Source organism: Plasmodium chabaudi (assembly GCF_900002335.3).
Source record: "Plasmodium chabaudi chabaudi strain AS genome assembly, chromosome: 12".
Taxonomy (NCBI): Eukaryota; Apicomplexa; class Aconoidasida; order Haemosporida; family Plasmodiidae; genus Plasmodium; species Plasmodium chabaudi.
Window position 1 is genome coordinate 632666 of NC_030112.2, and position 25295 is coordinate 657960.

Sequence of the window (25295 nt, forward strand, 5' to 3'; positions counted from 1 at the left end):
AACCAATATGGAAACAGACGCACTAATAATATATAAGAAAACAATGAAATGATGCAACAAGGGTAGGAAGGTAGTCAATATTTTTCCATAAGGTAGTAATCGTATCAACGCTGCCACCACTTAACTAGTAAAAAAAACTAAGAAAAATAAGATAAGCAAATTAAAATAAATATTAAAAAATTTGAAATTAATAAATTAAAATAAAATGAGATTGAATAAAATGGAAAATACATATAAATGCCACGATATTAAAAGATAACAAATAAAACATAAAATGAGATAAATTAAAATAAAGCATATTTAATGTCTTTTCGGAAAAAAAGAACAATAATGTGCAAAAAAATAGTTTCTTCTATATTTAAAGAATCGAAAATAAAAAATTACAAACTTTATTCATATATTATGAATATATTTTTCATATTCTTTACAATTCTATTCTGTATTTTTTGTTTAGAATGTGAATATAATTATCTCATAATCTTAAATAATGAAAAAAATAATTTGTATTTTAAAATAAAATAAATGAGAAAGTTGTATCCATCAATTTTGCCATAAATTGATATACTATTTTTATATTACATTGGAAAAATATATATTCTTATTTTTGTTTTTATTTACACTAAGTTGTATATCCATATTATTTCACTGAAAATTTTCTCCATAGGTATTCCCTCACTGCAATGTGTACACATACTCATATTTTTTTTCTCTAATCCGCATTAAATAAACTAAAATCATATTTTCATTTTGATTCTTTTATTATAACATATTTGTAATTATTTTCCATATTTTCTTTTTTTTTGATAAATTATATTCCACTATTTTAGGCCAAAAATATTTCGTTGTCATTTATTTCCATTTCTTATTACTGTATGCACGCATACGCACACATACGCGCGCACACCTATACAAAAACTTACCGCCCCTAAAATACTACGCCATATTATCTTTTGAAGATGCCATCAAAAAAATATATATATAAGTTTAAAAAAGTTCATAATATAATAAGACAATTTTGTATATAGCTTTTATCTGTCTTTATTCCATTATATTTGCCACATTCTTATCTCATATTACTAAATTATTTATTTTTGTTAACTGTAAAAAGCTATTATTCCAAAAAAGCATAACCCGCACATATACTTTTCAGATACAGGTTTTTATCTCTTTCTTTTGTATATATTTTTTATCTTTATATTATACATTTCACTTTTGTTCCAAAAAAATAAAAGCTCGCTGTCATATATAAGTATTCATAGAGACTATGCTTAAATACATACATATATAAGATATCTTTAAGCATGTCAATATGAAGAAAATGTCTCTTAAAATTTTTACAATGATTGGTTTTTATAATTAAAAAATATTACTGTGATAACTATTAAATGTTATGAAAATGGTGAATAAATAAATATATTGGGGGGAGTAGCAAATATATGCAACATATATATATTTAATGGAATAAATAAAAAAAGCATGAACAAAAATGTATATTTTAAAACGTATCAAATCCGTTTTATATTTTCTTTTAAATATCTCGCGCGTTAAAAAAAAGTTTTAAGATTAATTTCTATATTTAATAATAGAACAAGATAGGGTAATTTTGTGTTGCATTTTTAACAGTATTTTGTATATAACAATTTTTGAGAATACAAAATAAGTACACGTATTTATTTTTGGTGCGGATTCATATTTTCTTTGGTTTCGTTTAAACATATTTAATAAATAATACCGTGTATTATGTAAGATCATTTAATGAAAAAAAAAGGATTAATCTGATTTTTTTAACATAGCTTAATATATATTAAATGAGCCAACAATTAAACAAACTCATAGAGTATTTTTAGGTTACATTTTTATATTCAAATGAAAATACACATATATATACAAACTTGTCCTTGTATATATGTATGCTCAATACTGTAACTAGTTATATACAAATGTATGATCATAACCTATTGAGAATATCTGTACATAGAGTAATATGAGCAAATACCCTTGAATATATATTTTTTCACAAAAAAAAATTATACCTATATTTGATATGTATAATATAATAGTGGCATGCATACAAAGAGCTATATGCATGTATGAACAAACGAATAAAAATAAATAAATATGGAAAATAGATAACAAAAGTAGTATTGTCAATATATATATTACAGTAAAGCTTAACAATGAATACACCCTCCAAATGTGTAAATTGTATAGAAAATTATTCGTCAAGATTAAATATAACAAACAGACAATTTGAAAATGAACCTGAAAATGTTACATCAAAAACTAAGTTAATAGACATATCGGCAAAAGATAGTTGCACATCTTACACTCCTCTTATAAATAAAACCAAATTTGTAAATCATAAAAATAATAATGAATATAATAAAGATAGACATAAAATATTTTCCTCATTACTAAAAAAAATACGAAATGGGAAAGAAAAGGCAAGTGTAAACATAAAAAATTATTACGATAAAAAAAAATATACATATATATATGAAAAAAATCTAGGTCGCAATAAAAAAAAATTCACATTGTTAAATTGTGAAAATGGCGATTCAATAAATATAAACAATGACACTAATATTGGCATAAATGATAAAACTAAAATAAATCGAAATGCAAACTTTTTAAAAATTTTCCAGCATATTAAAAATGAGTCAACTGATGGGGAAGTTGCAAAACTACGGGGTGTAAAAATAGATGGAAACAAGCAAAACAAAAAAATCGAAGACTACTTAATAAATTTGCAAACCAATCAAAATAGAAACCCTGATATGATATGCAACCCTCATATGAAATACTTAAGAAACATTAAAAAACTATTACATATTAGTGATGAAGAAATAAAGGATGTTATAGAAATATCAAAATTTGAAATCAATTTAAATATTAACACATTTTATTGTAAATTTATAAATGAAAATAGTGATAACGCTCTCTTAAAATATAATGTTAATTATAATAAAAATGTATATGATATACAAGAAAAAAGGGGGCACAAAAATGAAAAAATAATATCTTACAAAAAAAAATTTCCAATTGGTTTTCTCTTACATCAGTATAATATCTCTATGCAAGAAAATTTATATTATTGTTATAGAATATATGAACCTGATAATTTTGAGAATGATAAAAATAATATGAGGGGTAATATAGATCATAGAAAATGCCATCATTTTTGTGCTGAAACAAATGTTTATGAAGAAAATTATGACAAATACTGTAGTGCAATGAAATATAAAGAAAGTATAAGCAATAGCGATGAGCTTTTAACAAACCAATATATTGATGATAATTTTGATGAAATATATTATATCCAAAGAATAAATGCGAATAATGACACATTTTCTGTGTTTGTTAAAATTTATCAAATATATATTTTTTCGAGAGTAAACAATGAGATAAATATAGATAATAAAGAAGACAAAAATCATGATAACAATAATAATCGAAATGCTCAAAATCGAATTAAGGGTTATCGAAATTTAGAGGATAGTTATGAAGAACGAATCAATTCTTGTAATTCAAACAAAACAAAAGTGTCTATATATGTTTTTATTACTATTCTCAATGACAGCCTATTAAAATATATAATAAAGAAAAAGATACTTTATGATGTTACTAATTGCATAAATCAATGGGAGATAGATATAATAACAGAAGTCCAAAATCTAAAAAACGCCACTAGTAATATATCGATGTCTATTAAAATAAAAGAATGGAATGATAATATATATTGTATAATTAAAAATATAGAAAATTTTATTAATGATTATTTAATAGTATTTATACGTAATATTGCTATAAATATTATTTATTTTTTGGGTGTATATGAAAATAATATGTTACAAAATTATATTTCCTTTTTAAAAACCGAAGATAGTAATAATTTGCACACACGCCAAAAATACACTTTTAAGAGTATATATAATGATATTAAAAAAAAAATTCAAGAACTAAAACCTAAAAAAAAGAGGAGTAATGAGCATAGACAAAAAAAACGTCAAAATATACCTCACAACCAAAATTACAAGAAAGGGCATAATTGGTTCCAAAATATATTTAAAAAAAATGATAATAAAAAAAAACACACATTTTTTTATGATGATGCATGTTTTTTTAATAATTTAACAATTGACAAAAAAAAGTGCTATTTTAAATCGCATCATGAAGCAAATAGTTATGTTGCATATATAAATAGCATATATTATAGAAGAATTATGTTTTTGTATATTTTATTTTTTTTTGTGTATATAGCCATAACAAAAAGCATGTCCTGTTCTTGTTATGCGTAAAAATTGAAAAAATAGGTAACATACGGTTTCTTTAGGAAGGGGAGTACCCTAAACCGAGATTTTACAAAGTGCAGTAAATAAATGCCTATCAATGTTCATGTATACACCTACATGCATATCTCAATGATATATAGGGGTATATCCATTTTATAAGTCATATTTGTATTGAAAACGTGAATTTTTTTTACTTCAATGTGAAATCGCATTTTATACATTCAACTTGATAGTAAATAAAGATATATCTTAATTTTTGAATTTCTTTTAATTTATTTTGTTCCACATATTTTACATATATATTTGTATATGCATACATATTAATAACTAAATACTTGATTAGCCAAACAGTTTTGTTGTAATAACAATAGAGGAACAAATAGTTATGCGAGAAAATTTACCCTTTCACAAATAATTAGTAAATAATTCAATTATTAAAAAGGAACAAATAAATGAATAAATAATATATTTATAATTCCACATTTATCAATACCTGATTAAATGTTACTATTATTTATTTTTTTTTTCATTCTTATATTTTTAAGTCTTATGAAATTACCATAAAACATCAAAATTATGAGAAATACTATACGCAAGTGCGGCTTACACATGCATATGCACATATTTTTATATATATAATATATATATGTATAATAAAAAATGAAGTATATGTGATATTAGAAGTTGCAAAAAAATCATTATAATTAATTATTTTTATCTAGCTTATTCTCATTAAAAGCAGGAAAAAAATACCTATGCATAATTTACTCTTTTGAGAAAAAATAGAAAATTCACGGGATTATATAAATAAAATTAATGAGCTTATAAGATGGTATACCCATATATATTCATGGATATACCAACAAATGAATACGCATATTCGTTTTGTAGATATAAATAAATGGAATCGAGCATTGTTATATTTGTAGTAATGTCATATATATGCTATTATTATTAATACTTATTTAGTACTAAAAATGAAAAGCAAATTTGCAAATGATAAAATTAAGGCCGATGCAACACACATATATAAAGAAAGTATACCAGAGAGATATCTATTTTCTTTTCTTATATTTTATTTATTAATTGTATTGTATGCATTAAAAGATACAATATATAAGAATATAATAATTTTCTACATTGGCCCATGTGTTCTTCTTTTTAAACTATCCTTTATATGCATACCAAAGTTCATACAATTTTTGAATCAAAAAGGTAATGGCATTTACATATGTATATGCATGTAGGAATATATATATAAAGAGTGTGTGCATTTTATTCATTTATATTATATCTCAACGCTTCACGCGTTTACTATTCACTTATATGCAACGATCCTTTTAGTATACTTTATGCTGCCATGATGCATGTCTATTTGATAAATTAAAAAAATAAGACAAAATTTTACAAAACTCCTTTTGCAGGACTATGCGGTATTGATTTAAACAAATTAAGCAAGGATAAAGTAGCGGAACCAATTGGGCTATTCCCATCGATTTTATATTTTATTTTTGTTTTGTTCTACCAGATTCTATATTATAATGACCATAAAATTGTTAGAGAAAAATTTTGAAAAAAATTGTTATATTTCTGCAGTTTATTCTATATAACGCCTTTGCCATTTAATATATCTTATTTATTTGTTTTCTTTTGTAAATATATAGTTATTAGAGTATAATGCGGGATTGTTGTCCATTATTTTCATGACCTTTTTGGTATGCAAAAAAACATACAGATGAAATTGATGTTAGTAGATGCAATCAAAATGTTGCATCTGTTTACTTTTTTTTTATTATTTTAATAATTTTATTGCATCTTTCCCTTTTTAACACTTTTAATTAAGGGTTTTATAGATGACGTTCTTGAATTAAAATGGAGATATAAAGTTATTTTACCCTTTTTCGGTATTCATTTTTTAAAACAACGAAATATTTATGTATAAAAAATATTATTTTTTCTTTCTTTGTGGACTTAATCAATGATAATGCCTATAATATTTTTATATTTATTTTAAAAATTGTTATTATGCAGCGAGTCTACCCTTGCTATTATGCTATTCAGGAGAAACAAACATACGAATACCGAATTTTTTAATTTTTATATTTAAAAAAAAAATTATAAATATTGGTTTTTTTTATTATATATACATTATATTGTTGTCTGTATTTTGTACAAACACAATAAATATATATGCCGGTATGAATTTGTTTGAAAATATGTTTATTTTGCTACTTTATGAAATGTGCATTACACATATGTGTATATTTATTCATTTTAATAATTTTTTTATTAATTTTTTTAAGGAATTAACGGATTGGAGATTGGACAAACCTTGATTATTTCGATTTTTATTTCTATACACAATTTAATTGTAAGATTAATTAAAAATAAGAATATTTGATGGGTTTATAGCAATGCATTTCACACTGAACATATGTCCTTATTTATATTTAGCCCGTTTTTTAAAATACTCCCATACTATTGCTATGCAATTTCATGTACCATAAAAAATTACATATTATTATTTATTTTTATATTTTTTTATGGACATATAGGAAATAATATTGAATATTAGAAGTTCGGATATCTTTGGACTACGAATTTTAAAACAGCATTTTTTATCAATAATATTTACCCTTCCATTTATATCAATAAATTTGGCGACATTTGCTTTTAATTTTTATCCATCAAAAGGATTTGTAGGGAATACATTAACCTACTTTTGTGGCATGTTTTTGGCAGTTGTTTCAATATTTGGCCATTATTCCAAAACATTAATATTATTTTTAGTTCCACAATTTTTAAATTTTTTTTTATCCTTACCACAATTATTTAATTTTATACCCTGTCCAAGACATAGATTACCAATCATAGATCATAAAACAAATAAATTAACACATTCATATAATTTTACATTAATAAATTTAATTTTATATATATTTGGCCCTTTATCAGAATATCATTTAGTTATTGTTTTATTATTTTTTCAATTTGCTACTTGCTCCATTGGCTTATTTTTAAGATATTTTATTGACACTACATAGGGTTTGCGATATATGCAACTCTTCATTATATTCACTACATTAGTATTGTTAATTTTTTACATGTACATATGAGTATTATATAGATATGACATAAATATGTTCCATATACATATATGGGCATGCATGCATATTTATGTAATCTCTCGAATGCTTGGCATGATCAGAGTACTAAAATTTGGCGAAATATTTGTTTGGTTAAAATGGAATGATATATTTCAATGGGAAACACTTTATCTTTTTTTTTTGCATTTATTATGATGCCTCCTTGTTTTAGTGTTCGTTTATGTATTTCATTTTTTATATTTTTATCATAGTATTTTTTATTTTCAATTTTTTTGTGTATATTAATGATAGCAACTCACCAATTTTAAACTTAAAAATAGGCAAAAATGTATACATAATATACGCATACAGAAAAAATTGTAACCAAATTATCATACCCTAAAAATACTTGTTATAACTTATCATGCTAACCTTTTAGATATATCCTGCCAATAATATGGCAGAAAAGAATGTTATATTTTAATAACATATTACATTATATATGTGAAACAATACGCGATGTGTAACCATTTATGTATCGTATATATTTATCCATGCACACAATATAATTATCCAAGTTTTACATTATTACCATATGTGTAATTTTCTTCGTATAAATAATTTTTCATTATTTGAAATATAAAATAATGAATTAAAAAAAAATAATATCAAAAAATACTAAAGCATATATATTTATGTATTCACACACAAATTCGTACAACTCACAGTCACCATAATACAAAAACCTTATTGACTGAACAAAAAGTCATTGATTTATATTTTATAAACCCCACCTTAGTATTATTATCACTAATATTATTGTTATTGTTTTTGTTAAAATTATAATTTTTCTTATTTTAATTTTTTTAAATGATATTTATAAAAGTGTCAAATTATAAAAAAATTGTATTATTGTTAAAAAAGATTAATTCTAAGAAGGTAAAGAATATAACTAGTATATATTTTTTGCCTAGGAAATATATTTGCAACCCTATATAATATACTTATAGTTGTAAATTGATCATGTTAGTAAGTTTATTATTAATATCTTTTATAGCATATTTAAAACATAGTTTCAGGATTGATGGGACAATATTGTGGCCTTTTTGATGTTACAATATGTATATATATTATTATTTTTATTCGACGCTTTAAATTAAATTTGCAATGCATTAAACGATATGCACTTACAAATTCACACAATTTGTTTTGGTATGTAATACAACACCATATAAATAGATTAAGAAAACAAATTTTATGTGCAATAAGCACTCCTTGTTAGGATAATAGCTTAGCCTTTATTTTTTCAGTATAGAAAATTTTCATAATATATACACCTATATGTGTATGTGGACATTAATGTAATTTTTTTTAATTATGATTGGGGGAAACGATGTTAGACTTAAAAATGATGATAATGAAAAAAAAAACAAAACCCAATTTAAAAGTAACGAAACGAACTCATATTATAGCATTGACCAAAATACAATAAGCGATGGCGAATCCCCTAATATATGCTATGTAAATAAATCGAATCCTGGCAATTCACACATTAATAATTTAATTAATAATATTATTAAATGCAACAATAAATTTACCAAATATAATAGAATTATTTTATCCTTAAAAAAAATTAACGAAAGAATTAAATGCTCTAACAAATGTATACTAAACAGTTGTAGTGAACAAAAAAAGGACACAAAAAAAAAAAGAAAAAAAAACCTATTGCAAATAAAACACAGAAAATATAAAAAGATACTATTCACTAATGATTGTAAAATTTTCACAAAAAAAAAAAAAAAATGTAACCCTAAATATGAATTAACCGAAATTATATTGAAGCATAAAATAAATAAAAAGATACACCAAATTATTAAAAGAGTGATATATATAGCATATTATACAAATATAGAACATTATAAAAAAAGAAATATATACAATAATTCGTTCATATACTTTTTGTGGAATCCACACACTTTGAAGCAAAGGAACCAGGAAATAAAAAAAAGAAAAAAAACGAACAAATTAATTAACAGTACAAACTTTACAATTATAAATGAGTTAAAATATAATAAAGGAAAACAAAAATATTTAAATGTAGAAAGATTGAATATGGTTACTGATAGCAAAAAAGCTAACCAATATAATAACAAGGGGGGCAAAAATGATAAGATTCTATCTGCTAATAAAAAAGAAACAAAATTAATGGGAAACTGTGAAACGGAAGAAGAGGACGAACAAAAATGTAGTGAAACAAATTATATTTGCAATGGTTTGCAAAAAAAATCTGAGAGCACCTATGATATGTATAAGGGATTGCATAAGAATGCTACATTCAATGGTTACACATATGGCTTCAAAAATTCAGAGAATGAACTCGCAAAAAGGAGTATAAAAAACAAAGATTCAAAGAATTTTCACAAATATAATTCAGAAGACAATGCAAGCAAGATATATATGAATGAAAAGCGCTCCAACTTTTGTTGTAATGATAATGAAAGTAATAATTTGAAGAATTATTTGTATAAAGATAATGAATTAAAGGCACGCAATCACACATTTAGTTGTTTGTACGAATTTTGGAACAATAAATGCGCAAATAATAACATATACTTTGATAAAAAGTTATATTTTAGTAAATATAATAACACAAACAATACTGATAAATTAATTGACTCAAAAGATATAAGAAATGATTCTCATTCTTTGAGAAGCGTAAGCAAACGAGATGAACATAAAGAAAAGAAAACAAATAAATTAAAAAATTGTATTTTAAAAAAAATAAATACAGATAATAATAACCAATTTTTTTTACACAAAATAGATGTTTTGAGCGATATCCATATTCATGATAAAAATAATCATAGTAATTATAATCATAATGGAAAAAAGAATTGCGATCAATACTATGGGGAAAATTGGAAAAACATAAAATTTAATTATTTTCCAATATGTCCCTCGATAGAAACTGACCAAATAAATGGATACAAACATCAATACACCAAAGATAGTTATATTATAAAGAGGACCTACAGTATAGATAGAAAATACAATGTTAGAGATTATTTTCGCATGAGTTATATTCATAAAAATTATAGTAGTTATAAAAATAGAAGAAATAGTACAAACTATTTTGCCCAAAATATAAATTGTTGCAACATTGAATCAGAGCAAACAGACAGATATTTTTTCAGTAAAAAATTAATCCCGGATTTTCTAAACATAAATAAACATAATAATAATAAAAAGGAAATCAAATGTAAGAATAATGTAGAGAAAAATGTTGCATTTTATTATAACTCTCATTATTCGGATAAACACAATGTTAATTTTTTGTCTTATCAAAATAACAATAATTATAATGAAAAATCAAGAAATTCGATGGAAGATATAAGATACAATACAAATAATAGTAGTAGTAATGCAACTATTAATGAAATTAATCATAATAATAGTGCCAGTACAAGGGCAAGCAACACCAACAGCAGCAATAGCTATACTAATATACATGCATCGGTACAACCGTTCAAAAGACTAAAAAACCGAGTCAACAACCACTTTAGTGCGTTAAAACGAAGTTACAAAAATTATCAAAAAAATTTTGAAGAAGAAAAAATTATTTTTTTTAATTCAATAAGAAACATAATAAGAATAATAAAAGAGATTAAAAAATTAAAAGCCGATCTTAAAAAGGAAAAAAAGTATTGCTCAGTTATATGTGATGAAAAAAAAAAAGAAGAATTTAATAATTTAATAAAATATTTATTACACCAGAAAATAATAAGAAAAAAATTAAAAGAATATTATTTTAAAAAAATAGACAAAGGATTATTTACTTTTTTGTTGCGAAGTAATTATGCAAATTTTTTATTTTCTGAAGAAGAAGTCAAATTGTTGAAACGGTGGAATATGATAAAAAAGGAAAGATCGAAATTTGATAATAATGAAAATCATGAAGAAAACAAAGCTTATGGTAAAAACAACAAATTTCAATCAAATAACAATTTAGGTTATGATTATACCGATACATTGAATATAACATGCCCAGACCAAACAAACATTTGTTTAGGTTTCGAAAAAGAGGGGGAAACATGCTATCAAGAAGTCTCAAAAAATGAAGAAGTTTTACAAAATAATATTTTAAATTATGAAGGAAGAAAAAGTTATCAGAATAATTATAATCGAAGAAGCCAGTTTTATGGAAATAACAATGAGGTCAGGCTTTATGCAGCAAATGAATTTAGTCATAACATCATAGAGGAATATTATAAAGGAAATTATCTAAAAGGGATATACATTGATAATTTAAATGATTTATATTTAAAATATTGTAAAAAAAGCAAAAGGGGCATAATATTTAACGTGCTATCCTTCTTTAAGAATATAAAAATAAAAAATGTGTCTAAAAAATTTAAAAAAAAATTAAAAAATAACCAGCATATATATCTTTCTAAAATATATAACGATAAAAAAATGCTAAGACATATAAAATACATATTTATAAAATTATTAAAAAAAAATATCACTGATATAAATTCAATACATATCAATAATTGTTTTTTGAATTCAACTACCTGTTTTTTTTTGTTTTTAATTTTAACAATTTTTAAAAATATTAGTACAATTAAAATTGTGCAATGCCATATATATTATTCTCATTTTTATATATCTCTATATTATATAAAAAATAATAATTTAAAAAATCTGTATTTTATGTATAACCATATTATCCACTGTGAATCACCCGACAAAGATATCTATGACTATAAATATTATAAGAAGTGTATAATATATTTTGATCTAAATTATCTTAAAAAAAAGTCAAAAAATAATAATAGACAAAGAGATAAAAAACATGTTGAAGATATAACGGGATCAGAATATATTCCTTATTCTTTTGAACAACTTGAAAATTGCCAAATAGGAAAAACAGAAAATGACCACAAAAGTAATACAACATCACATTATGGTATAAACAAGATAGTCATTAAGAAGAATAAAAAGGTAATACCCCTTGATAATATATTATTTTACGATATATTTATCGCAAAAAAGAAAAAATTAAACAAAGGAACCGCAATCAATGAGCGCATGACAATAAAATTGTGTAAATTACCAAATAAAGAACATAAAAATAGCATAATTTCCTCAAACATCGAAGGAAATCCACAAGAGCAATTTGGCTGGTATGATAGCATTTCAACTGCCCCACCATTACCGAATACTGGAGAAGAAGATCAAAACAACGAAGAACATATTACTAATGATATACATACTGAAATTGAAAAAAGCGAAAACAGATATATATGTGATGACACAAAATTTAGTAGCAATATTAATACATATAATATACACAGTTCATCATGTAGTAATGAAATTAGCTCAGAAAATTCGGCACAAGATTCAGAAAATTATATATATACATTTCCAAGAAAAATTATAGAATATTTTAATTTGGAGAAATTAAAGGTTTTAAGATTATCTTCAAATAAATTAGATGATGATGCTCTTACACATTTGTCCACTTTGATAAAAAAAAATAAATTAAATAAATTGAAAATATTGGATTTACGATGGAATAATTTTACTTATAAAAGTTTATTATCTTTATTATTTGCATTGATAAACAGCGTGAAAAATGGTTATAAAAATAGCACTATATCGGATTTAAAAACAAACAAGCAAACAAATAGGTTGAAATTGCGTAAGCTATTATTATCGGGGAATAATATTGACAGCTCGTTATATTCATCATTTTTGTCAGGATTTTGTACATGTAATTATATTGTAGTTGCAGAATTAGATTTTTCTATGAACATTATAGACAATGAATGCTTTCCTATTACATTAAAATATTTCAAGCATATATTAAATTTACAAAAACGAAAAAAAAATAATAATAATATTAGTGGCGTATATATAAATCTAGATCATAATAGTTTAAAAAATTCGACATATATTAACAAGTTAATGAAAATATTATTCAAATTTCCTAGGAATAAAAAAAAATATATAAAAAATAAAAATATGGAACAAACCAACTTTATTGATCAGACTGCTATGGCAGAGCAAAATATATTATTAAGCTTGCAATATAATGACATAAAAAATATAGACAAAAATGTGGCATTCCACAAGTATGAACAAAGGATTAGATTTTAAGTAATACTACATAAAGTAAATTAAAAAGTAAATAACATTTTCAAACCCTGAATAAGGATAACCAAAGTCAACGAGGTTCTATATGAACCTCTTTCATTAATTACACATAAAAAAAGCAAAAAATAAAATTAATTCATGCATTATATCCAAGATATATATGCCTCTTGTTTTACGTATTTTTTCGTTGCTTAATAGCCATTGATTTTTTGAATGTTTTAAACCCTTTGGACGCACATATTTAACATATGGGTCCATACTTCGAATGTTTATTATATTTGTATGCTACGGACTTAAAAAACATTAATATTTTATCTATATTATTAACTATATGTTTGTACTGACACTTAAATGATCGATGCTACCTAGATATGGTATCGGATTTCGAAACTCATTCTTGTCTAATATATTATCATAAATATTTTTCCAGTTTTCCTTATAACTTTTTTTGGCTTTTTTTGTTTTTTTTTTCTTTTTTCCTCTTAGCTTTTCTTTGTGAACTTCTGGGAATTGTCGCATTTTGGGGGGGCTAATTCCAAGCTGCAAAAATTGAGAAGTAAAAAATAAAATGAAAAGGCATCATGATATTTCCTTAAACTGTAATTATGCACACACAATATGTATAGATATATGTAATATAATATAAGTGCACATATGGAATGCTTCTGTATGCATACCTGCTTAAACATAATTAGGTTTTGAATGTAATTAAGGTTTGGGTTTAAACCTACATTCAATTTTCTCTTTTTGTAATTTTCCCTTATAGCATCCAAAGTTTTTTTTTTATATCCTTCTTCTCTCCATTTTTGTTTTATGATATCAGAAATTTTTTTCCTTCTTTCTACACTAAAAGGTTTTCTATTGCATAACATTTTTTCTCGGAATTCTTTTACCTTCCATTTTTCTTTTAATATTAATGATTTTCTTCTTTTCGTATTTTCATCTTGATTAAAAATTAAAGTTTTTTGCATAACATTTTTTCTGTAATTTTCATCTTTCCATTTTAATTTTATTTTATAAGATAGTATTTGTTTTGTTTTTTCGGAATGCTTAAATTTATTTTTACACCGTAAAAGTTTTTTTCGCTCTTCTTCATTTCTCCATCGCAATTTAGCTAACTCTGATAATTTTTTTCGAATTTCTTCTGACATTGTTTTTTTTTTTTTTTTTTTTATCCCCAATTCAATTTCTTTGGCAATTTTTAATTCCAAATCATTAGAAGTGGATATTTCTGCATTTTCTTCTTTCCTTATAACCTCATTATTTTTGGGGTCTTCTTCGGTAAGGTTGTTCAATGATTCATTTCCAATTTCAGCATTATTGTCAACGTTTTCATCGTCTTTCTTTTCCTTATCATAAATATGTGTATCCAATATTTCCCCAGATTTGTAATCCATATGAGATTCGTCACTCCTCATTCCAGTTACATTATTTCTGTCGCCTTTTATACGCTCATTTTTTGTTTCTTTTTTTAATTCATTCGATATATTATTTTTTTTCATTTTTCCGGGGATACTCATAATTGAATTTTCTTTCATTTCGCTGCAAATATCTTCAACATCATTGTGTGTTTGCTCATTTTCTTTTTTTTTACAGTTTTTAAATAGGGAAAATTTATTAACCTTATTTATTTCATCAATCCATTTTTCTTTTCTCTTTTCAGGATTTTTATAATTTATAACATTTTTTCGTCTTACTTTCATTAAGTTGGATTTATTAGTTAATTTTATATTAGGTAAAAACATTTCCCTTATATTCGTCTTTTTGAAATGTAATCCATATGAATGCATACAGTATTTATAGAACAATAGGATATAATATATATACGTAAAGATCGTACTTGCACGTATAAACATATTAACTACTCTGATAACAATTCTCTGGTTTCTTCATTTTTTTCTGCCGTGTTTTATTATATTTCATATTATGACGATCACTATGTTTATGGCTTTTGGTATTGTTCAGTCTTCTATGATGTTGTAATGGCAATCTATATCTGGCATAATATTACTACTAATTTGCTACTATCGATTTTTTGCTCTTTTATCCAAATTTATTTTCTTTTCTTAAGGGGACAAAGAAATTCTTTCTTCCATTGTATTCTCAAAAAAGTATTACCATGCTTTTATTATTATTATATATATTATTCTTTGAAGGTAGTTATATAAATTAGGAAAATTGGCAAATAATTATTTATGTATATGTATTATTGGATATGTTTCTATATGAAAAAAATAAAATACCCTTTCTCAAAAAAAATTAAATTTATCACTGCTTTTAAAACAAATATATTGAAAACAACATAAAAAATTAATGGAAGTAGAAATCGAAAAGGATAAAATAAATATTAAATCTCATTCCAATATACACGTTATCTCAAAAAAAAAATTAAATCTATATTCTATTTAAAAAATTATTTTTTCTACATAAGCAGTTTATCATTTGGTATAAACTCAGGTTGCACAGTGAAAAAACATTTTTTTTTATATTTTTATTTTGGATATTATATATATTATTAACCATCATTTTAAAAATGAACAAATATTTACTGTGAAAAGTATAGAAGCTCTTTAAATAAAAAAAGTGCAACTTAAAAATTTTATGAGTTCACCGATTTTATTCTTTCCCATCTCAGTGTTTAATCTATACAGAATTTCAGAAATTTGTGCGAAAATACCCTTAATTTCCATACATAGACCAAAAACAGTAATATACATGTTTGCACTTCTTATAATTTCAAGAAGTTCTCATAATTATTTCCACACCATAACGTAGATAAATTAAATGCTAATATATTACAAAATGATGTGTAATCATATCTTTATAGAAGAATATATAGATATGTATATACACATTAGAAAAATGATGTCACTAATCTCCTCTTTAGTTGTAAAAAAAAAAAATGTTTTTTTCGTGTTGCTTTATTTAACACATTTTGTAAAAAAAAAAAATTATATCAATTCAGCCTTTATCAATAGAGGATGGTAGTTAAAAAAAATATATATATCCATCTATCTATATATCTCTATTTATATAATACATTTGTGTACAATAAACACTTATGTTTGTACTCGAATAAAAAATATATAAAAAAGAATAGCAATAATAACAGAACGAAACACTGCTTATTTCTTATAAATAGCTTTCAAAAAAAAGAAATATAATATATTAAAAAAAACGATTTCGAAAAATACTTAGATTCGAATATACATCTACCAAACTGTAAATATCCTTAGCACATATAAGTAACATTTGTTTTACATATATGCATCGAATAATGTATGTAATAGAAAAAAATATAAACTCCTACATATAATAAAATCACGAAGAATATTCGATTATAATGCCATCTTATAACGTATTAATATTCTTTAGTTTTTTTTTGGTTTTTTGGTTTGGGTTGGTGGAACTGGGACTTTGTTCATTAAAGCTTTGTGAATATGTGGGATAACACCACCACCAGCAATTGTTGCCTTGATAAGTGTATCTAATTCTTCGTCACCTGTAATTAAATAAATAAAACAATTGTATTGCCATTTTCGAAATTTCAAATATTGTAATTACGTGCATGTGCATGAACTATTTTTTTAAAACTATGTAAAGAAAAATAAAAAAAAATTACCTCTAATGGCTAATTGTAAATGTCTTGGGGTAATTCTCTTCACTTTTAAGTCCTTTGTTGCATTTCCTGCCAATTCTAAAACTTCAGCAGTTAAATATTCTAAGATGGCTGCTGCATATACGGCGGCTGTGGATCCAACACGTCCATCAGAAGAAATTCTTGTTTTTAACATTCTGTGTACTCTACCAACTGGGAATTGTAATCCAGCTCTTGAAGCACGAGATAATGGAGCTTTTTTAGTTTTTCCGGATCCTGCACGGAAAAATAAAATATATAAAATTATAACATAGAATAATTAACATGCCATCAGTCAACAATTTTTATTTACATTGTATTTACATGTTAGTGCAAATCAAAACAGTGTAACCAAAGTAAATAAACACTCATGTAATTATTTAACAATTGCTTTGTATAAAATATTGTGAAAATGCAATGCGGGAAAATAAATATAAATAACGTATAATGAAACTACACATTGATCAACGATATAAAGCATGAAAAATTGTATGTGTTACGCATATATATAATTTTTTTTTTTTTTTCTTTTTCCTTTTTTAAATATTAACCTGTTTTTCCCTTTCCTCCTTTACCAAGACCAAGAACTTTACCACCGACTTTTCCTCCAACTTTACCACCGATTATTTTTCCTGGTACTTCCATGATTAATTAAGTGAATAAATAAAAACAATAAAATTAAAAAAATGGAAAAATATAATAAAACTGTTAAATAAGTTTTCTTGAAAATGAAAATTAAATTTCAGTGAATAAAAAAATATATAATTGTATTTATATTTGCAAAAATAATAAAATAAAAATTAAAATAAAAAAAAAATTAAATTAAAATATTTTGTAACTTTAATATACTTAAAACAAGAAAATAAATAAATAAAAAATAATATTAAATTAAATAAAAATTATTTTTCATATATGTATATAATATACATTCTAATATAATTTTTTATTATGGATTTTTGACTATGCTATTACGTATTAAGTATATATACATATAAAATAAAAAACCATGGTAACAATAATACGCTTTTTTTTTACAGCAACCTATTAATATACGTTTATATCAAAATAAAATGCAACACTTTTTACTAGTAATATTATTGTTTTTCCTTAATTTCTTAATTTTTTTTCATGAATTTTTGTTAATTAATATAATAATAGTAAAAATTATATATTGATAAAATCACCAAAAAAACAAAAGAAACAGACATTTCCTGTTTTATATATTAAAAAAAATATATATGGATAAGGTGTTATCGCACTTATATCGCATAAATTGAAAATTGCCACAATTATTTCCCGAATGTTTTAAACGTTATTATAATATAGCAACTGTTTCATATTATTTTTTTTTAATACAAGGATTTAATACTTGAGAAATATTATGCTAATATAAAATTTTTTAACCGTTTATATATATTATGTGCGTATTAATAACACTTGTGAAATACTATTTTTAGATTTAACCGAGCAATATATAGGGTGTGGTTAAATCAAAATAACGCGTACCATTTTAAATAGGGCATTTAAGTGAATAACTCAAATACATATATAATATGTATGTATTTTTATTAGTTTATTTGTTTAAACATATATAAATTTTTGCGCATTTATTTTTTGTAACATTGCCACGGATAGTAAAATATTATATTTTTATCACGGTTATATAATGTGTGTTTATTTTTTTATTCCTTTTGTTTAATAATATTACTCTCAAAAAATGTCAAAAGTTGTATATACCACAATAATAAAGATCAATTCACTATTATTTTTCACTTGAAAAAAAAATTAAAAGGAAAGTATATTACCGGTTCGCTGTTGGAATAAGACATTATAAATGTAGTTATTATAATAATTTTTCATGTGAATAAAATTGGGGGTATTATAAAAATATATAAAGGAAAACGTTACATTAATTTACAACGAGTCATATTATCCTGCGCATATTTCGTACTCTTATAAATTATAAATAAACGAAAGAAATAAAAATTGTATAAGTTGTAAAAGATTGTATCATGCGTACGATGTGTATATAAGAAAATAAGTATATTTATGGGTACGGTGTGAAAAAAGCGTGATACAACATATTGTTTGATGTATAAACATCCTAATACAGTAACAATAGGAAACAATATATTTTTTATATTTTTAACCATTTTAAAAACATGTAAATCGTTGTTTTAATTTTTTTCCTTTAAATATTTTCACAAAAGAGTTAAAAACATTGATATTAATATAAATATATGTTGTTTAATGGTGTATAGATTGAAAAATGTGGATAGCACACCTTTTACACAGTTTGATTTTATCACGCTATTCAATGCTATATTTTTATTCGTGGTATTAAGAAATTAATATTTAAAAAAACATGAAATGTGTAAAAATAATGAATTACCAAATTTTATATCATAATAATGTATTATAAATGCTAAAATTAGAAAAATAATGAAAGGCAATAAAGCACGAACGTATTGCATTTATGTTACATTTTTTGTGTGTAATTACGAGTAAAAAAAAACAAAAAAATATATTTATTCTCCTATTTGTACGTTTTATTTTCATTAATTTTTTTAATTAATAAACCCTTTGGAAAAACTAAAGAATTCCATAACGTCGAATTTCGATTCATTATGGATATATAGGTTGCACTATATATCTATAGGTGTATTGTGTATAAATATATATAAACAGAATTCCTAGTTAATCAATTATATGTGTTTCGCGTGTTTAATTTGGTGAAATTATATATAGTAATTTAACAAAAAAAAATGTACAAATATGCATATATATGTATGTATATATTTTTTGTGTATTAATATATTATGCTTTAATTAATTTATACTCCAATATAATGTCAATAGCTTAAAAAAATTAAGTATAATGGGAAAAAAGAAAAAAATTGATGATAAATAAAAAAAGTATTGTATATGTTGGATAAGTTGGTAATATATGTGTACAAATAAATTTTGCATTGAAGCCGCAATGTGCATATGCATATATATGTGATCATCATTATGATGTAGTATACTGCAAATTAAGTATAAATGGATGGATCTATTTCGTTAGGGATCGGTTGAATTTCAGTTCCTAGTTCTAATTCTATTTTATATAAATTAAAACGGTCTTCATATGTAATTAAATTAATGGCTAACCCTAAGTGACCATATCTTCCTGATCTACCAATTCTATGTAGATAAGTTTCTGAATTTTTAGGAAAATCAAAATTAATTACTACATTAACAGATTGTATATCGATACCTCTTGTAAAAAGGTCTGAGGAAACTAAACATCGGCAAGCACCATTTCTAAAATCATGAAAAACACGATTTCGATGTGTTTGCGACATTCTTGCATGTATATAAAAAGAGCTATAACCTAATTCTGTAATTTTTTTTGCTAACAGTTCAACTCTTGTTATACTGTTACAAAATATTATAGCTTGATTAATTTGTAATTTAGCAAATAGAGTATTTAAACAATGGACTTTTTGTCGCTCTTTAACAAATGCATAATATTGGGTAATACCTTTTAATGTCAATTCATCCATTAAATTTATTTCATGAGCATCTGATAAGTAAATTTGCCTAAATTCTTTAACAGTGACTGGAAAAGTAGCTGAATACATTAATATCTGTTTTTCTTTTGGTAAAAATTTCATTAATTCTTCTACTATAGGCTGGAATTCAGGAGACAATAATTTGTCGGCTTCGTCCATTACCATTATATGGCATCCTGATAAATTCGCAACATCTTTATTTGCTAAATCTAAGATTCTTCCAGGGGTTCCACACAAAATATGAACGGCATTATAAAGTCTCATAATATCTTCCCTTAATGAAGTACCACCAGTTGTTACCATACACTGAATCTTCATATGTTTTCCTAATTCTTTTATCATAGCAGAGGTTTGTAGAGCTAATTCCCGTGTGGGAACTAATATTAAGCCTGTGAACGAAAGAAAATACCAATAAACATTTTTGAGCAAAAAGAGATAAATACATACGTATACATATATTGTATATATATAAGGCAAAGAAAATAAACATTGGGTTAAGGTTCTCTATATGTAAAAAATTTCTACAAATTGTTAGCATGCATATACATATATGTAAATATATATTATGCATTCCTTTACTGATTTTTTGAGTAGCTTTACCTTGAATGAAATTTTTATGAGTGTTGCATTTTTCTAGTAACGGAATAGCAAACGCGGCGGTTTTTCCTGTCCCATTTTTTGCTCGAGCTAAAATATTTTTTCCAGCCAAAGCCACAGGAATACTTTCCTCTTGTATTGGTGATGGTTTTTCATAACCTTTTTCAAAAATACCCATCAAAAGTTCTCTTTTCAAAAAGTAATCCTCAAATTCATTTCCTTTGGTTTTTGTCACATCTTCTGTTTTATACCGGGGATCCTTTAATGGCTCCAGTATTTTTTTTTTCCAAGCTTCATCAAATATGACATTGTCTTCTATTTTATTTAAATTATTTGAATTATTCAAAGCATTGGTATTAGCATTTGAAGCGACACAATTAGTTTTATAACTCATCTTGATGTATATATAATATATATATACATGCAAATACACACACAAGTGTTATATATATTGCAATTTAATTTTATATTTATATAAGAATTTTAAAATGAAACGTATAAATAGTAATCTATATAGAATAATTGTTTATCTCATTTATTGAAAAAAGAAAATAGTAGAAAAAAATATGCAAAACATAGAGAGGATATGTTATATACATATATACATTATATATATGCAACGTATTAAGATAAAAGAATTATGCCGTAAAAAAGAATATTATAAAATTAACAGCGTAATAAAAGAAATATATGAATAGAATATGGAAAGAAATTATAAGCGTTATAAGAAAGAAAAATAACTCGATATGAATTAAAGAATGAAAGCAAAAAAAATAATAATAATATAATAAACTACATACAAATAAAAAAAAAGGAACAAAATGGAATAAATAAATAAAATATATATAATAAATAAAGGTATCAGAGACTAAATAACAATATAAAGCCCAAACAGGATATATTTTCTGTATATTAGAAGGTAAAAGCTTAAAGATACAAAAAAAATGATATTATAATATAAGTTAAGAAAGAGTTGGATAAAAATTAAAAAAATATTATAAAAGGGTGGAATGAAAAAAAATTTAACATGCATAAGAATTTTATGTGTACAGATAGTAAATATATGCATACATAAAAAAAAAAAATTAGATATATATTTATTTTTTTTAAATAACACTATTCAAATAAATAATAAAAAAAGGATGAGTTATAATTAATTCTTTAAACCTAGCTTTTGAAAAAAATATCATGCGGTAATTATAATATATAATGTATATACAGATAATACATAAATAAATATATATTCTCATATAATTAATATATTTTTTGGGGGATTGTATATATGCGTGTAAATATGGTAATGATTTGTTTGAACTATTTTAAATTTTGGGTATTCACTGCAAAACAATAATTTCAAAAAAAAGAAAAAAAGAAAGTGAATACATACACCTAAATAAATTTCTTTTAAATTTTAAACAATTACAAAACAAAAGGATCGTATTGCTGTAATATAAAAGGGTATAAAAGGCATAATAAATAAATAGTGCTTCTATAAAATATGTGTAAACAATAATCCATAGATAAAAGATAAATATGTTAAATGCTTAAATATTGTAAAAAAATGTTAATGAAGGGTTTTTTACAATAATTTATCATACCGGCATTTAAAAAGCATTAATGCACAAAGTAGTAAATAAATCACTATAATTTTATATATATAAATGATTGTCAATACATTTATGCATAATGTACATACATTCATGTAAATTTTAAAAAGAGAAAGGAACTATATTGTATGTAGATTTGAGGAATCACATATAATTAGAAAATTTTACAATTAAAAAAAAAGGTACTTTGGTTTACTACTAAAAGGCTTGAAAAAGCATAACAATATTTATAAGGAATGTAAGAAAAAATATATGAAATCGAAGAAAGGAAAAACCAAAGAATAATAAAAAAAACGAATGAGTTATAAATAAGCAAAATATGCTTATAGAAAATATATTATATGAATGTGTGTGTGCATGTGTAAAAATATGGGCTTATTGATATATAGATCTTCAATATATGGGATAAAAACACATTTAATAACATTAATAATGGATTTATAATTGTATTAAATATAAGAAAATATATATATTAAATGAAAACAAATATAAATACAAAATAATAAAAATTCTGAATAAATATTCCAAGGGTGAGGGAATATGTATATACATACACATATATATAAACTCAACAGTAAAATAACTATTACAAAAAGTATAACAAGGTTATTGATTTAGTATGATAAAGGGCATAAATAGGAATATTTGTATGCAAAAAAAAGGAATAATAATAAAATATAAAACTTTATTTATTGAAATATCTCATGAACAATATATATTGCACAATTTAAATATTCTTACAAAACATTATTCATTTATAATTAAGAAAAGAATAAAATTTAGCGGTTATAAATATACGTTATACATGTCTGTATATTCAATACATCTTTTTCTTCATATAAGCATTCAAACTGCATTTTAAGTAAAATATATATATTATACATTTATTATATGTATATTTGTGGTTTCAAATACAATATTTCAATTATTTCCCTTCTATTAAAGCATGTATAAAATAAGCATGTTAAATATAATACAAAAGTTAAAATACTTCAATGATGCATTTATAGGTGTATTATTAATCGATCATAAGTAACTTTTATCTCAATAAGCAGCTATGTTTAATTATTCTATGAGCTTGTGCTAAATTTACCCTTTTATGAAGTTAGCGGAAATATTAATATGATTTTAAGTTGGAGATAAAAAAGGTGTGTGTGTGTAAAATAAGGCATATGCACTAGGATTAATATTTAATCAATACAATTTATTATATGCATATATATAATATTAATACATTAGGATGGGGGAAAACAAATAAATAAACATATAAATAAAATAATCCATTGGCTTTTATAGGGTATTCCTTCAGTGTTCTAAATAAAAGTTATTAGTTTGTGTAAAAAAAAGTAAAGCTATAAGAATATTGTAATGTTTAAACTATCGGATAAGTTTGAATGTTTCATTTTATGATTTCTCTCTTTAATAAAAATAAAATTAATGTTCGATAAAATGATATTGTAGAAATAAAAAGTGTGTCTTTTATTATATAAATGAATATATAGCCGTATTATATTTTTAATATGAAATATAGGACATATGAGCTTTTTTATTTATCGATATGCATGTGTATAATGTAAAAAAATGTAAATACATATGCATGAAAATATTCATAAATATTTAAGTATAAATAATTTATTCCCCTCTTCTGTGGTTTTTGCCTCATTCTTTTTATTTGTATATACACAATAAATGTAAATAAAAGTACAAATAATAATGTTGTGGAATTTTAGTCCTCTCTAGTATTTATCAAATATATATACAAACAATAGTCTTTTATATTTGGCTTATTTTGAAGCGCACAATTAATAAAACAATAAGTGCAATACTACCTACATATGTTTACGCGTCGCTACGCAAGGATTATATTTTAAACATTTAAAAAATTGTGAAAAAAAAATAACCAGCGTTATATGTTAAGTGTGCATAGACGAAGGGAAATGCTAATGCATTGAGAAACACTCTAACTATATAAAAAACATATTTCATCATGACTGATTGGTATAATATAGAATGCAACACCTATCCTGAATACTTTATATATATGAATGTGGATATTCATATATGTAGACACATTTTTTTATCAAATTAAAAAAAATGATAAAGCTTATAAGATATTTGAGCTCGATCAAAATGGAATATAATGTGTAATGGCGTTCCATAAAAAAAACCCAAATATAATTTTTCTTAAAAAACTATTCTAGAAAAAAATCAGAATAGTAATAATGAAATGTAGAAATATATCACTTAAATTACAACAACGATTACATTTTTAATGATTTAATTTGTTAAGTTTAATTTTATTATGTATTTTTTTAATGTATCAAAATGCATGCACAAATATATGCAATTTCTGTACGTTTATAC

The 25295-nt window shown here is 23.5% G+C and overlaps 6 protein-coding genes across 6 annotated transcripts; 3 read left to right on the top strand and 3 right to left on the bottom strand.

Moving 5' to 3' along the window:
• Positions 1-2177: 2177 nt before the first annotated feature.
• Positions 2178-4298, top strand: PCHAS_1217900 (conserved Plasmodium protein, unknown function; the record flags this gene model as incomplete). Its single annotated transcript, XM_738779.2, has 1 exon — positions 2178-4298. One exon carries the CDS (start codon positions 2178-2180, stop codon positions 4296-4298), a length of 2121 nt encoding a protein of 706 aa, XP_743872.2.
• Positions 4299-5269: 971 nt separating this feature from the next.
• On the top strand, positions 5270-7336 carry PCHAS_1218000 (UDP-N-acetylglucosamine--dolichyl-phosphate N-acetylglucosaminephosphotransferase, putative; the record flags this gene model as incomplete). The annotated part of the gene is made up of 7 exons (XM_016798880.1): positions 5270-5507; positions 5717-5847; positions 5957-6007; positions 6136-6196; positions 6324-6488; positions 6596-6663; positions 6848-7336. The coding sequence occupies 7 exons, from the start codon at positions 5270-5272 to the stop codon at positions 7334-7336; spliced, it is 1203 nt and encodes a 400-aa protein (XP_016654241.1).
• Positions 7337-8755: 1419 nt separating this feature from the next.
• PCHAS_1218100 (conserved Plasmodium protein, unknown function) lies at positions 8756-13540 on the top strand (the record flags this gene model as incomplete). Its single annotated transcript, XM_016798881.1, has 1 exon — positions 8756-13540. One exon carries the CDS (start codon positions 8756-8758, stop codon positions 13538-13540), a length of 4785 nt encoding a protein of 1594 aa, XP_016654242.1.
• Positions 13541-13864: 324 nt separating this feature from the next.
• On the bottom strand, positions 13865-15393 carry PCHAS_1218200 (conserved protein, unknown function; the record flags this gene model as incomplete). Its single annotated transcript, XM_733742.2, has 2 exons — positions 13865-14077; positions 14215-15393. 2 exons carry the CDS (start codon positions 15391-15393, stop codon positions 13865-13867), a joined length of 1392 nt encoding a protein of 463 aa, XP_738835.2.
• Positions 15394-16908: 1515 nt separating this feature from the next.
• Positions 16909-17819, bottom strand: PCHAS_1218300 (histone H2A.Z, putative; the record flags this gene model as incomplete). Its single annotated transcript, XM_016798882.1, has 3 exons — positions 16909-17039; positions 17160-17411; positions 17726-17819. 3 exons carry the CDS (start codon positions 17817-17819, stop codon positions 16909-16911), a joined length of 477 nt encoding a protein of 158 aa, XP_016654243.1.
• Positions 17820-20205: 2386 nt separating this feature from the next.
• Positions 20206-21718, bottom strand: PCHAS_1218400 (ATP-dependent RNA helicase DDX6, putative; the record flags this gene model as incomplete). Its single annotated transcript, XM_737416.2, has 2 exons — positions 20206-21116; positions 21328-21718. The coding sequence occupies 2 exons, from the start codon at positions 21716-21718 to the stop codon at positions 20206-20208; spliced, it is 1302 nt and encodes a 433-aa protein (XP_742509.2).
• Between the last annotated feature and the right edge of the window lie 3577 nt (positions 21719-25295).